At 43.3% G+C, this 16,478-nt stretch overlaps 1 protein-coding gene across 1 annotated transcript in view; it reads left to right on the forward strand.

Annotated features, from left to right (window-relative positions):
• mtus2a (microtubule associated tumor suppressor candidate 2a) overlaps positions 1-16,478 on the forward strand; it is a gene marked incomplete at both ends in the record, with an annotated part of 63,656 nt that overhangs the window by 33,892 nt on the left and 13,286 nt on the right. Inside the window, 1 exon segment of the mRNA XM_080435954.1 lies at positions 14,537-14,701. Within this exon segment, the coding sequence (XP_080292080.1) occupies positions 14,537-14,701 (165 nt within the window).

The raw sequence follows: 16,478 nt of genomic DNA on the forward strand, positions 1-16,478 counted from the left end.
CAGAGGCTACCTCTGTATCGTTATACATATCTATCGTGAGGTTGAAGGCAGTGTGAGTGTTTTCACATAATGTTGTGTGTGCCCACGTCTGTCCAAGGAGAGATGGTAAGAATAGAATGAGGGTTGGGGACAATATGCTTACTTTGTAAATGTAAATAGATCTCAATTATCATATTTTATAAATGATGGAGGTGGTCAAACTATCATTGCTGTGGATGGAGATAAGCCTGGAGGCCCATGTACAGGCTTACACGTGCATATAGGGTCACTCTATATGGCATTGATTAACCATTAACACAATCCTCCGTTGAGCCCATCGATAAACATCCATAACGGTGTCATGATTGGGGAATTGTCAGTGTGTGTGTGTGTGTGTGTGCGGTATTTGCACGGGTGTGTGTGTGTTTGTGTGTGTGTGTCCGTGCGTAGAAACACGCATGCATGCGTTGTTAAATCCACTGTGATTGACAGAGATAGTTCTAGCCGGGAGGTGAATCCACAGAGTGCGGGGGGGGGGGGGGGGGGGGTGAGACCTCTGTGCCTGAAACCTCATTAGCTGGGAGATAGAAAGTCAATCACTAAACCAAACAACGCCTTATTTATATATTTATCTATTGTCATGTAATGAAATGTAATGTCCAGTGCTTTGCACTCCTTGGCAATGGCATGAAGCCGGGAGTCATGTCGACTCGATACATACAACTATTTACAACGTATGTCCACTGTGCTAAAGAGTATAGTGGTTAAATGCCCAATCCAGGATAGTTTTGAACAAATAAATTCAGTTTATGTACATTGTAAAGAGTTTGATTTGTAGATGGAAAATATTCCAATGGGAACTTTCTTACCCCGTCATGAATCAATAGGTATGTTTTACTCCAATATTTACAAACATGATCAATGTAAGCGAACCTATTACTGTGCCAAAATAGTTACTACTTGCACTGTATCTTTTTCTGTCTCTCCTCTGTCTGTCTCTCCCTCTCTCTCTCTTCTTTCCCCCGACACGTCGAGGCAGAAGGCCGTCACCCTAGAGCCTAGGGTCTGCCTGACGTTTTTTTTTCGTTGCCACTGTCGCAAAATTGCTTGCTCAGGGTGGGATGTCGGGTCTCTTCTCTACATGTAAAGTGTCTTGAGACAACTTGTTGTGATTTGACACTTTAATAAAATTGAATTGAATTGAAAAATTGAAAATATAGTAAATACATATATTTGTTTTGGTCTAGTGTTAATCCTTCTATCAAGTTCTGAGTCAATCACCCCTAGAGAATAGAAACAATTTAGTGGCAGGGCTACCCATTTGTATCACCTTGGGACTTTAAACCCTGCTATGTTTTCTATTGTAAAAGGGAAACAGGGAGCTTCTGTATGGGGAGGTTTGGCAGGTAGATGTCACACCCCAGATGCCATGGTTTAGATCTGGCCTATGACTCATTCTAGCTCCATGTGAACAGATGGTTTCTATGGTTGTGTGTACACACACACACACACACACACACACACACACACACACACACACACACACACACACACACACACACACACACACACACACACACACACACACACACACACACACACACACACACACACACACACACACACCCACCATGAACATATATGCAGAAGCACACATGAGTGGTAGTAGAAGAACAGCAATTTAGATGAGGCAGTTAGATAAGGCGTGTGTTCCTTGGCTCAGGGGAAGAACCGACATGACAGGAAGCTCTTTGCGTCACCAGAGCTGACACGGTGTGGATGGGCCGGGTGCGCCTGTTCATTAGCTGATAAACACTGGGCGTATTTCAGCCCGCTGCTTGTTAATCAGTGTTTATGCGCTTAACTGATACAACAGACTGACGCCTCACAGCAGAGGAGGGAATAGAGCGAGAGAGAGCATCACGGGAGTCTGTTAGAGCAGGCATGATCTGTGGTTCTCCACGCCGATCCAGGGGAACTGGAGAGCTCCTCGTTTTCGTTTTAGCCATAGAATCAGAGACTAGTTTAGATCTGGGACTCCGGGTGTATGCAATGAACTGCCTGGTAGAAATCAAAACTATAATTTGTCAATAGATTACTTAACACTTAAAGGGATATTTCACTTTCAAAAAAACTTTTGGTGATTTTATCGTCTACTCAGGCTTTTGTGAGCACCCCTGACAGTTTTTAAGTTGCTTGATTCAATATTTAGACATTAGATATTCATTTTATCAGACACGCCCCCTTCCTATACAAACCCATTGTAACTTCAAACTCCATTTTTAACATGTTAGATTCATCAAAAACACCCGTCCTTGGTTCTGGTGATTCATACCGCCCCCCTAATACGCGAGGGGGCCGTGTTTTTTCAATAACTTTTTTCATTTATTTTTAATATTTTTTGGGGGAAAATTAAAAATTTAAATACAATAAAAAAATAAAATAAAATAAATGAAAAAAAATCTCGGAAAAACACGGCCCCCTCACGCATTAGGAGGGCAGGGTGAGTCACCAGAACCAAGGACGGGTGTTTTTGATGAATCTAACATGGCTAAAATGGAGTTTGAAGTTACAATGGGTTCGTATAGGAAGGGGGCGTGTCTGATAAAATGAATATCAAATATCTAAATACTGAATCGAGCAACTTAAAAACTGTCTGGGGGGCTCCCAAAGGCTTGAGTAGATGATAAAATCACCAAAAGTTTTTTTGAAAGTGAAATATCCCTTTAACCCTAGGTGGGGTTGGCGAAAGGGCCTACTCTGTGTGGAGTTTGCATGTTCTCCCCGTGTCTCCTAGGGTAGTTAATACCCTCACAAAAACATGTAGTAATCCTGGTCACTATACCGCCTCCCCCATGACAGCCGGGGCGCCTGATGGAGGGGAAGGGAACTGGTTGGAATAACGTGTTCCTTCCACGCGCTACGTCCAACCAGGGAAACTCCCCCCTGTCAGGTGACAAGAAGGTCAGTTGGCTCTCATGCCTGAAGGAAGCATGAGCTCGGCCCTGGCCTCCCTACTGTGGGGTGACAGGTGTAATACTGGTGTAGGGCTGGTGTAGTGCCCAGGATCACTTAGGAAATTGGCACCGGGTGAAAAAAAAATGGGTTACAAAAATCGCGGGATAAAAATATATTAAAAAAAAAAGAAATATCCCTTTAAGCACTTGGCACCTTTTTTGTTTGTTTGCTTGTTTATTTGCAGCTGAAGCTCTAAAGATGTCTCTTTTTATCCTGTTGACAGTAAACTATGATTGCCTCCCGCTGTCTTTTCCACCCCTCTTTCATTTTGATTCAGTGCAATGACTTCCCTTCTTCTTCTTCTTCCTCTTCTTCTTTTTCTTCTTCCTCAAGAAAGTTGAACAACTAAATGTAGCTCTCATGGGAGTGTCATGTTTGATACAGAATAACAAAACCATTATTTTGATGTGTGACACTCACTTGAACTGAATTATTCAGAGTGCAGATGGAAGGTTTCCATCATGTTTGTTGTGTTAGAACATGAAAGGTGCTCAGAGCAGTTATGAGTAGTGCCCTTTGTTCTTCCCTCTGGTGTCATAGTTGTTTTTGTTGTCTCCGATGACTTCATTTTACAGTACATACAAATAGAATGCATTTTGGCCGTGAGTGAATGCTTTGAAGAGGATATTGTCCGCCATTATAATCTACATGCTTTTATGCGTGCGTGTGTGCTTGCGTGTATGTGTAGCAGAGAAGTCCGAATCTCAGTTGTTACGTGTGTGTGTGTGTGTGTGTGTGTGTGTGTGTGTGTGTGTGTGTGTGTGTGTGTGTGTGTGTGTGTGTGTGTGTGTGTGTGTGTGTGTGTGTGTGTGTGTGTGTAAATGTGCATTGAACGGTCAAGTGATTGTGCATGGCACTGCAGAATGTGGCAATATTGTGAGCGTGTCCTCAGACGATGGCTAGAGGCATTTGTGTTTAACGCTCGCCTCGACCTTAACCCTGCCCCCAGTCTACAGTCTCTAGTGGCACAGGTCAGTGCATTGTAAACACATTTAGCCCGTTTCATTCTGTACATAATGGAATTCATCTAGCACTTTGCATTGTATTAAGTCTTTCGTGACATTTAAGATACGTGTTACATTGTACAGTACATAACACTGTATAATGTTATCATATGAAAGAAAATCACTGTTCACTAGAGCCAGACTGATATATCGGTCTGGCCAATATACTGGCAATTATTTGCCTTTTTTTTATGACATTGGTATTGCCATATTTTTTTAAATATAGCAGATCTATAAGGGTACACATCACAATGTGACGCACTGTGAAGTTGTCAATAAGTAATTTTTGAAATATGTTAAGTGTTCAGTTCAGTTTATGCGTGTAGTTTCGTATATAAAATCTAGGACTCTCCAAAATTGGAATTGGCATCAAGACCCAAAAATCGGGCTCCACTGTTCACTCTTAGGTAGTAATTCATATGAGTTTACATTCATGTACTGTACTCTAATGATGAAATACAAGTATACTGTATACGTACTGTAAGTAGTTGCTCCTCTGAATTCAGTCAGACAAAAGTTGGGCTGAGGTCCTCCAATGATGACTCATCTGCTTTTGCGACCTCAAATTGCCTGTACTAATCCTATCGTAGTCCTTCCCTGCAGAGTAAAAACACCCAACACTGTCTCCGGGGGAGGACCGAGTTCCTTTCTCAGCCATAAATCTCCCCTTTGATTGTACTCCTCCATTCTCTCCTCTGTTCATTCAGAGCTGATGCCGATGATCTGGCTTAAGCCTTTCACAGTTTGTCTCCCTCCCTGTCCTGAGTCTTTAATACTCAAAAGTATTTTCCTGGGGCTTTCCTGTGTGCTCTGCAGATTCTACCACCTCAGCAGCCATAGGCATTACTGAATCTTCTCTTTTTAGCCTTGCTAGCGAGCGTGCAGTGCTCTGAGACCTGGTTCATGCAGTGCTTGAACCTGTTCACCTCCTTTCTCCTCACGGAAGGGGTCTTGCATGCCGTAGTAGACGACTGGGTGTTGTCACGACCCAGCCCGCCCCGTGGGGCCATGACAAACTGAGGTGGACACAGTGGTAGTGCTAAAAGTAACAATAATGTATTAACAGACGTAACTTAAATGATGCTTACAAAAGATATGAGGTGCGTAATTCAGTAAGATCGGTAATGTCAGCAATGTATGGATGTGCGATCAATGTAGTGTTGCAGAGTGCGTAAACTCAATCGCACAGAACTAAAGGCAACAAGCAAAAGGGTGCCGTCATCTGGAGAGGGACCCATGGAATGGCTGGCACGCACTCTTTTATAGGGCTCCAGGGAGCACTAGCCAGGTGCTCCCAATGCACCTAATTGGCAACTATTGGGAACTATAGTTGGCTGGGCCTATAGGGCATACAGTAGCAGTGGCGGCCATTTCCTGGTTCCATCGTTCCAGACCCCATTCATTTTTCCCATAGAGATTTCCAAAAATATTTATATCAATTATTTTAAGCCTAGAATCAAGCCATCCAGGATCCTGGTGATTCATGAACAGAAAATGTTTGATTCTGTGAAGATTTTTTGTGACAGTGTCAATGCACCCCATTGGCTCAACAAAGGAGCCATGGCTCTTTAATGATTTGCTGAAAGTAAAGATAGACATCTTGGTTGTTTTCCGTGGGTTTATTTGAAAAAGGACATATTCAAGGAAATGTATTGTTGGTCTCATCAGAAGGCTACTAATCAATACTGTCACAATGGTCCATTTTATGTGAATCAGAGATAGCAGAGTAACATTTCTAGAGCTACTGGAGCTTCTACTTGTGTTGTTTTATTACTATTTGAGCTTCTGTCATGTCAAGATGTGTGTGTATTTATGTCTAAAGGAACTTCAATGCATTTCTTTGTTTATTCCTAGCATCTGAGACACGAGCAAATCACTTTTGCGTAGTATTTAGCTTCTCTTTGCATTTTAAAAGGAATAAATATTCTTCCTTTGTTTGTAGAAACAATTTTGGCCTTTCAGGGGTGTTTTTATGTCTATTTCCACCACATTGACCATGACCATGAATCAGGTTTAAGGATGTCAGTGTTAGCCGTGTCAATTGGCCTGTCCAAGCCACTTTGATCACATGGAGGAGCAGCACAGTCTCAAGGGGCCACTAGCGTGGCTTGTATTTTGTATGCTTTAAAAACATACAAATGCAGCGCAGCGTTCAGGTAGTGCCCATTTGGAGTTAGTGCCCGTTCAGAACTGTCCGATTGCTTGGCTGCACAAGCTCCTGCCCGTTCGGAGCTCGTGGCCTTTTGGAACACATGCCTGTTTGGCCCCCCCCAAAGGCCCCCCCCCCAAAAAAAACAAGTGTTGTCGCGAACCATTGTATGGCTGCTTGCAGCGTTCTCAAGAACCACTCACACGATCGACTTCACACTCGATACTGTACTCCCCTTGCAATGAATACACCCGTTTGAAGTCAATCAAATGAATGGTTCTAGAGAAATATGAAGGACAGGCAGACAGACACACTTACAGTACATACCGAGATTGATTGAATTTCTAAATGAGTGAAATATATTTATTTTCTGTACTGGGAGGCATACCATACAAAGAGAACGACACAAATCAGGAGTATCCTTTATCCCATGTATAGAGCAAAAAAATATATATATCTCTTTTAAACCATTCAATCCGGGAACGCATCTCTGTCATTTTAGATTTCTTTTGGCTATTCAAAAATAACAGATATACAAGCTCATAGCACGGCATGCCGCATTATGGGCTTGTAGATCTGCTATTTTTGAAAAATCGTGAAAATGTGTGCAAATCTTTGAATATATATATTTTTAAGCGAACAAAATATTTTCTTCCAGGGACCCCCTGACTTACAAATGGTCGCTATAAAATATATATTCAAAGATTTGCACCAATTTTCACGTTTTTTCAAAAGTCGCAGATCTACAAGCTCATAGTATATCTGCTATCATTGAATAGCCAAAGAAATCTAAAATGACAGAGATGCGTTCCCGGATTGAATGGGTTTAGAGAGATAGTGGTAGTTTTACCAGAGTCTCTCTGGTGAAACTACCACTACGTAAGTACCTTTAGTCTCAACATGTTGGTCCTGACGGAGAGCAGATTGGCTGTACATTATCCTAGCTGTCGCTCTGCCTGCTGCTGTCAGCACCTGTACAAATCTATCTGTCACTCCCTGTGTGTCCTGCCCGCTGCTCTACCGCACCTGCACATTATCATCTAATCTATCTACTTGTCGCTCTACCTTGCTGATGTAACAGAGCCGTTCCTGTCTGCTTTTGGTATGCAGCTTTAACCTTGACTTTCACACAAACCTCATTTGACGTCCACCGCCTACCTGTCACCCCCTGAAACTAGGAAGGGATCGCAGTGTGCAGGTTGTGTGTGTGTGTGTGCGTGTGTGTGTGTGTGTGTGTGCGAAGTGTTGTACAGTACACTCTGTACTGCATGCCAGCTTACATACTATCAGTCTTATTATATGAACCCTTGTTCAGGCTGCTATAATCTTTCTTTCATTTCGCCAGTGCATGGCACAGTATGTTCAGTGATGTACTAGTGCAATCTGTGCTTCAATGAGTCATCATCATAACCTTTATTTCAACTCGGAGTACAGTTGAGGGCAAGCCCTCATTTTCAATGTAGCCGAGATACAACATAGAGCATAATCAACAGGAATACATTTACATACATCAAATAATTAATAATCAGAGAATAGAAATACTCAGTATTTCAACGAAAGAATAGGAACTTTAAATAAAACAGTTACAGTCTGGTACAAAGGTGCTGGAAACCATTGCTCTATATTGACCCAATGAGGGCAGTAGCCTGATTTTTAGGGACTTCTGAAGCTCATTCCAGGCAGATGGTGCACTAACAGAGAATGCTGCCTTGCCTAGTTCTGAATTCACAAATGGAACCTTGAGCGTCAGGAAGTCACTCGAACGGGTCTGGTGGGTACTAGGCTTCTGATCCAACATATTACAAATATATGGGGGGAGCATTCCTGAGATAGCTTTAAAAATAAACAGAGTCAATAGCCTGGAAGTCATAATACACACACACACACACACACACACACACACACACACACACACACACACACACACACACACACACACACACACACACACACACACACACACACACACACACACACACACACACACACACACACACACACACACACCACATAGGGCCTGTTTGTGCCTCCTTTTGAAACACTATCATCCTAGCCACTTTGTTTACATACTGTAGTGGTTTTGGATTGCAAGATGCTTTGTTGTCAAAGAGTTCCTGTCATCTTTTGACACAGACATTTGAGAAAGTCTAGGAGGAGAAAAAAAAGGAAAACAGACATGTATTTAAGTTCCAAATAGCAGCAAAAAGTCAAACTTGGTAGGAGCATGGGAAGATGTCCAAAATGTAAATAACTTAACTGAGGCTGGTTCTTTTATAGCCCAGACAGCCCGTGTCCTCTGGGTCAGACATGGCGCCCTAGAAACCAGCATTGTCTCATGAGTCCAGTCCTACTGTAGCTCCATTCTGATATTTTAGGATGTACAGGGTAGCTTGTGTTTACAACAGTGCTCTGTCCTCATAGAGCAGTGGTCCTCAACCCGTGGTCTGGGGACCACCAGTGGTCTTGAGGAGGTTCCAGGTGGTCCCCAGCTAAATGATGGAAGAATTGGTAACCAGATGGACCCTTATAGATATTCAACTCTTGAGAGTGTAAAACGAAACCCATTTGGTTTCATTTTACGCTCTCCAGAGTTAAATGATTGTTAAGAAGTCTTACACAATTAGGGAATGTAGAATAATTGTTATTTTGATCAACTTTTTGCCTGTTTATCTATCCTATGGTTCCAACATCAATACAGCATGGAATTGTGGACAAAATCGTATCCAACGATAACAAAATATTGTACGTTTTGGGTCTGAGAGTCTAAATCCCATCAAACGGTGGTCCGTGGCTCAAATGCCGAATAAATAATGGACCTTGAACCACTGCCATGGACCACTAGTGGTCTATCAACCACTAGTGGTCTATCAACCACTAGTGGTCTATCAACCACTAGTGGTCCATGGCATAATTACAGGTTGTCCATGTTTTAAAATGTAAAAAAAACATTATATAGTTATATATTGTACCTTCTGTTAAATGTATAAAAAGTGTATAAAAATGTTATATAATATTTCATAAGTCCAAATCTGGCAAACCACTATCTGGCACTTGGAATGAGTTCAAGTTAAATCACAGTTTATTTTTCGCCAGTTTATTTAAAACATTTGCTGACTGTCACTGTAGAGCAAAGTCAGCAAATGAACTTGTGTTATTTAATAGGTTTCATTCCCCCAATGATGTTTGCATATGTGTGTGTGTGTGTGTGTGTGTGTGTGTGTGTGTGTGTGTTTGCATGCGTGTGCGTGTGTGTGTGCACCTCTACAGTACGTGCGTGCCATTGCATGTGCAGGTCTGCCTCAGAAATCGCCATGAATGTAATCAATTTCTGTCAGCCTTCTCCCTTTCCCCACATCTGCTGATATAGCTCAGTACAACACCGGCACACAGGGAGGTTTTACGTCGCAATCAAATGAAAGAGCTCTCAAGGACAGTAAAAAGGGCTCTCAAGGCCTATAAAAGACCACTTAAAGTCCAGAGTTATTGAATTTAACTGCCAACGCCGTGAAAGCTAACCACTAGCAGTCTACCGAGCTTGGTTTACGTTCCTACAGGCTACTACTGCTTGTCCTCAGAAACCTTCGATGATGCAAACCAAGCCTAATGAAGATTTTTGTTTGTTGTTGTTGATGATGATGTGCTGTTCCTGTCTGTTCCTGTTTCACTGTGGTGGTGGGGAGGCAGAGCATACAGCAGTGGCGTACCCACTGTAGAGGCAGGACAGGCGGTCGCCTGCCCAACTAAGATCTCGCCTCCCCTAAAAAACCCAAATAACCCACAAATGTGTCATTGCGTGCTTAATGTCCTCAAAGTCACGCATCCAACAAGCTTTAAACTGAGCAGATTGGACCTTCCGTTCCAGAGATAATGGCCAAAACATCTTGGAAACCGACATTTTCGCCGGTTTTTGATCGCCGATTTTCGATTGAGTTGAAATTTCTTTTTGGGGGGTAATAGAGGGGGGGGGGGGGGGGGGGATCTCGCCTGCCCTAAATGTAATTCCTGGGAACACCACTGGCATACAGTACAGTAGATCACCGGTTCTCAACATAGGGACCCCCCCCCCTTGGGTCATTGAGGGGGTTCCAAGGAGTCCCCAGATAAATGACAGTTAGGGACCAAGTGGACCCTTACAGGTCTGTAACTCTGAGAGTGTACAAATCGGTCCATTTGGTTCCATTTACACTCTGAAAGTTAAAACACTGTGGACTGGGGTACCACGTACCAGACATGAAAATTGTATCAAATGTGAAATTGGGTGATCCTTGAAATTTAAAGAGGTTGAGAACTACTGCAGTGGATGACACAGTCAGCGATATGCAACCTGCATTTTTGCTCTGCTGTGAAATCCCAGTTTTCTGTTTGGCTGCAGTAGCATAATCACCCCCCCCCCTCCCCCCCATGCTGAGCACAGACACATATACTGTTCTGTTTTGTCTGCACACTTTCGTTTCTCTCTTTCTCCACTGTCCCTCGTTTAATTTCACTGGGCTTTTTGTGTTCCACGATTAAGACAATCTTTACTATCTACCTCTTTGTTATTTTCTCTCCTTATCTCTTTTGGTTCCTCCATGTTTAGCTTTTTCATTCATGGGGTGGAGGCTTGCAGGCTGACCTCTCCCTCAGCCTTCCTGCGCGTCCTATCCTCCTCGCACTCGGCTATCCATCATGAACTGGCACTTTGCCAATCAGTGATGCGTATCACCTTGCCTCTGAGCGTTAATGAAATACACTGGTCCCACTCCCCTTCTGCAAGCCCTTGAATTGTGCTCCACCTTTATCTTTCCTTTGCCTTCTTCTGTTCTCCCTGGAAAAGTCCCTAGCTGCTTCCTGTCCACCCCGCCCCCCCCCCCCCATCCCCTCTCCTCCCTCACAAACCTTCATAGCCCAAAGAACCGATATGCAGCCATGATGGCAGTCCTTGGCAAGGCCATCTACTGTATGTTACATACCTGGCTTACAGTTCTGCATGAGTGTGTGTTTGCATGTGTGTGTGTGCGTGCGTGCGTGCATGAGTGAACACTCTGCGAAAATAGCAGACCTACAAGCTCACTATGCGTCAGCTATATTCGGTAAAGAGATTTAGTGTAAAGGGAAAAAAGGGTTGGACCATTTATAAGCCCCTGGGGAACCCCAGTCAATTAATTATATAGTGTTTAAGTAGTTAAGTTGTCTATGTCTATCTATTTCTATCTGACAATATTTAACCAATGTAATGTAGTCTCTCTCTCTCTCTCTCTCTCTCTCTCTCTCTCTCTCTCTCTCTCTCTCTCTCTCTCTCTCTCTCTCTCTCTCTCTCTCTCTCTCTCTCTCTCTCTCTCTCTGTCTTTACTCTATCTTTTTCTCTGTCTCTTTCTTTCTTTCTCACTCACTCACTATCTGAATGAATGAATGAATCTCTTATTAAGAGTGATCTAGCAGCACTCTGCCAAGTGACAGAGTGCCGACATGAGAATGAATGCTACGTTTTTATCAGAAAGTAATTAAAAAACAGTTGCCCACCAATTTGTAATCTGGTCAGTTCTGCATTGTGCACGCATGCTGTGTCTTAGGGGATCCACTGGTCGATATTAATAACAAGCCAACTTTGTACTCCAGCTCCAGCTCTGCTAATACTACATAGAGCTGGCAGGAGCCGAATGGAAATGTAACAATTCCTTGCAAATGAAGGGAAGTGTTTGCAACCGTGTAATGTATGTGTGCACTCACGCACTTACGTTTGTGTGTGTGCTTGTGCGTGCGTGGCTGGGTGGGTGGGGGTGTTGAATAGTCTCCTGGCAGCTAACCCAATTCCACATAATGACGGGTTCCGCTGCTCCCAGTAACAGCCTAACGCTCCAATCAGAGGGCTCTTCCATCGACTCGGGAGCCAATCAGACTTGGTCTGCCGTTGGGTCCCATCCTCTTCCCACCAGCCAGTGGGAGCTGGCATTAACGCACCGCAACATAGAACAGAACCTCATGGTATCTCTGGTGTGTGTGCATGTGTGTGCGCGTGTGTGTGCGTGCGTGCGTGTGTGCGTGCGTGCGTGTGTGCGCTCGGGTGTGTGCAGAGGGGATAGATGACAACCAACACAGGTCCTGAGCCAGGAACTGAGCCCGCCCAAGGGCATTACAGTGATTAGGTCACTCCTCCAACTGTTGGAGCAACCAGGGACCACCTGATTCCCTTTTTTTCCCTCTTTTTTTTTGTTGGACACCACCAGCTGTTTATACAGCCTTCAGGTGTCAAATCTAATAGGGAGAGGTGCAGGGTGTGTTTACATTGTACACTATCTCTGTGTCAGTGACTGACACTGTCTATGCATTGGAGACCAGCAGGTTTATAATGGAGCCTTTGTCTTTGCTGCTCAGTGCTCAGATGGTGAGGACACAGAGGTCAAAGTGGTCTGTTGTCACTATTGATTTGAAAGGGGCAGATGAGACTGATATATTGTGTGTGTGTGTGTGTGTGTGTGTGTGTGTGTGTGTGTGTGTGTGTGTGTGTGTGTGTGTGTGTGTGTGTGTGTGTGTGTGTGTGTGTGTGTGTGTGTGTGTGTGTGTGTGTGTGTGTGTGTGTGTGTGTGTGTAATCTTGTGTAAGCCACCCTCTGCACAGTATAAAGAAGTAATATAATAGATTATTGCTGCACTATAAGCTCTGATGAAGAAGAATGAAGTCTCCCATCCTCTTCCTACCAGCCTGTGGGAGCTGGCGTTAGCGCAACGCAACGTAGACCTACAGAACCTCATGATATCTCTGTTTTCTGTGTGTGTGCGTGCGTGTATGCGTATGCATGTCTGCGTGTGGGTGTGCGTGTGTGTGTGTGTGTGTGTGTGCGTGCGTTCGTGACTGTGTTTGTTGGAGAGCCCATGTGAGAGAATGTGACTGCACAAAAGGTGAGATGTAGTACAGTATATTTGTACAGTATGTTTGTGTGTGTTCAGTATGTATTCATGTGGCTGACCTGTACTTTCTTTCTTTCTTTCTATGTTCTTGTTTAAATAGTATATTTGGGCTTACTGCCCGTGCAAGCGTGTGCACGCCGGCACGTGTGTGTATGTTTCATTGTGCAGTACTCCAGGTTAACAAAAGGAAGATTGAAAGCAGCTGTAACTGACCCAGGGGTGAAACATTGTTTACAGCGCCAGTAAAACTGGGCGCACTGCAGACATAAAACAACCATACTCTTTACAGGGTGTGTGTGTGTGTGTGTGTGTGTGTGTGTGTGTGTGTGTGTGTGTGTGTGTGTGTGTGTGTGGTGTGTGTGTGTGTGTGTGTGTGTGTGTGTGTGTGTGTGTGTGTGTGTGTGTGTGTGTGTGTGTGTGTGTGTGTGTGTGTGTGTGTGTGTGTGTGTGTGTGTGTGCGCGCGCGCGCGTGCGTGCGCGCGCAGACAGGCAGAGACGAAAGAACGGAATAGCTCCACTGTCTTCAAAGAGGAAACTCTTTTACAAAACTTGCAGGATGGACCAACGTTTGATACAATATTGTTCAGGCACAGAAAACATGATTTAATTTTGAATCAATATAAGTTAATTATTAGCAATATACATATTTATTTTTGGCCAAAATATATCTTGAAATAAATAATAATCACAACTTTATTCCACCATGTGTTGGGATCATAATACAATGTTGATCCATCAGGTGTATTTTGACATAATTCAGTCAGGAACACTGTCAATGTATAGACGCCTTAACAGACAACGTCACACTGACAAGAACCAGTATGCGCGTGCAGGTCGGCAGCAAAAGAACCCCACCGCTCATAAGATGCAATGTAAAAGTGGTCACAGTCTCACGTGTAAAAATGCATCTCATCAAACTTTAAGATGCTGTTTTTCTCCCTGTATGAAGGAAGAATGCTTAGGATTTTTACTGTGATCTCTCAAAATATATATTTCTTGGTTTCAAAGCAGTTGTCCCCCAAACCTCCAGTGGCTGTCATAAGACTAGAGGGAGCGCTTTATGATCATGGCACCAGAACCTGCTTGGCTCACGCAGCTGCAGCCCGTCAAGCCTAATTTATGCTCCGTCCCGCGAACGTGTCGCGCACAGAGAACGGCCGAGAATAGCAGACCTCCAAGCTCACAGCTTGTATGTCAGCTGTTCTCGGCGCGCAATACCGTTGCGCGATGAAGTATATATGTCTCATTAGGGCACACCCCACTGGCCAACACACAAGAGGAGGTTGAGTGAACTGAAACCAGCGCTCCCCAAAACCGCAGGTTTGGGGATCTGTTGGGAATTAATTACATGAAACAGTCACCTGTGCGTCCACTCTCAATGTTTGTAAACAAATAATTGGTCTATAGTGAGGCATCTTTTAAATATAAATGTTCAGTATTGCTATCAATTGCCCTATACTCAATCATCTAATTTATCCTATATCATGTGTTTGTTCCAGGTCTGAGCGTGAGCGAGGATCCTCCAGGTCACAGGGTCACCTCCAGTCTTCCACCAGCAGAAACCCAGAGAGGGGTACCCTCCCGTGGCACCAACCTCCAGCCTCCCTCCACCCCGGCCCTGCACAGGCGCTACCTACCTGCCCAGCCAAGAAACTCCCCTGGAGGTCAGTGGTACTGTAGCACTTGAGCCTGTAACATGTGATTGTCGCTGACGGTTAGATGTATGAAGAAAAAAAGATACCCTGCCAGTCAGTGGTGCAAAAAGTATTCACATGTTTTACTTAAGTAAAAGTATCAATACCGCAATGTAGAAATACTCTGTTACAAGTAAAAGTCCCAAAATAAAAATGTACTTTAGTAAAAGTACAAAAGTATGGGTATCAAAATGTACTTAAAGTACCAAAAGAAAAAGTACTCATTTTACAGAATATCTCATTTCACAAGTTTTCAAATGTATAAAAATCTTTTGAAAGTAGCAGTTCTACAAGCTCACAATGCGTCGCATCGCATAGATTGGCTATTTTCAAATGGCCGAAATGTATATAGAGCTAAAGTAGTTAATGTATGTTTTGTAATAATAATCAAAATCCACAAAGTAACTAGTAACAAAAGTTTTAAAATAATTCTAGTGGAGTAAAAGTACAATATTTGCCTCTGAGATGTCGTGGAGTACAAGTAAAAGTATTGGAAATTGGAAATACTCAAGTAAAGTACAAATACCTCAAAATTTTACTTGAGTAAATGTACTTAGTTACTTTCCACCACTGCTGCTAGTATTAAAAGAAGGTTGGCGGCGGTGCATCAGGAGGTACAGCATCTGTCTAGGAAGCGGAAGGTTCGCAGATCCCTGGCTCCTCTTGTCCTAGTGCTGAAGTGTCCTTGAGCAAGACACTGAACCCCCTACGGCCTCCTGGGTGCTGTTCAATAGTTGCCCATGCACCTTGCTCTTAATAGTTAGCGATGGTTTAAATGTAGAGCTAGAATTCTAGGTACTGTATGTGCAAATGTGCTTGGAAAATACCCCAACAACAACTAAAGGGGACACATTTATTTATTATTTTATTTTATTAGCCCACCCACCGACCACCCCTCCCCGTCCCGTCCCGTCCTAGTCCCCTTAGGTCACAGGAAGTAGGGCAGCAGGAGTCGTTAATACTGAATGAGAAATACCTGCTCCACTTCTACTCATGTCTGCTGACTGCTGTCATACTGGCAGACTGCATAACCTGCTCTGACGGATTTCACCGCTAGCCATCTCGGGCTGCCAGCAACTATCCATTATCCACTTGAACCCTAACCTCTCTTTTCTGGGCCGAACATTAGACGGAAATAGCAGATGCGCAAGCTCACAATGCGTCACAGATTTGTTGTAGATAGAAATACTAGAGGATTTAGTCTAGAGCAGGGGTCTTCAATGTTTTTAAGGCCAAGGACCCCCTGAGCTGAGAGAGAGATGAAGCAGAGACCCCCACTACATATTGTATACAATTGTGTTGCATATTAAGCTTTTTCATAGATTTTCCAGATTACTTCATATACTTGCTCTGATCGCTTCAATATCAACACTTTTTTTTAATGTGAAAACATTATGATAGATTTTTCTGATTAACGCCCTATTTTATATTCTGTCATACGACGATGTTGTGCCAAAATATCGGAAATAGATGATTTACAATTTCACAATTTCTCTGTATTTTTGAAAAACAATGATTTCATATCGATGATTTTTTGTATAATCGATTACATTGATTAGTTCGATTAACTGTTGCACCCCTACTCTCTGCCCATTGCCGTTTCTCTTCACTGTCCATATCGCAATGAGTCAGAAATACCTAAAAATGGATTGGGACTGTAATATGGTCCAGTATTATACAGTATGTGTTCTATACTGTATGTATGTATGTATGTATGTATGTATGTATGTATGTATGTATGTATGTA

The sequence above is a fragment of the Gymnoscopelus braueri genome (genome assembly GCF_963280865.1).
Source record: "Gymnoscopelus braueri genome assembly, chromosome: 8".
Lineage (NCBI taxonomy): Eukaryota > Metazoa > Chordata > Actinopteri > Myctophiformes > Myctophidae > Gymnoscopelus > Gymnoscopelus braueri.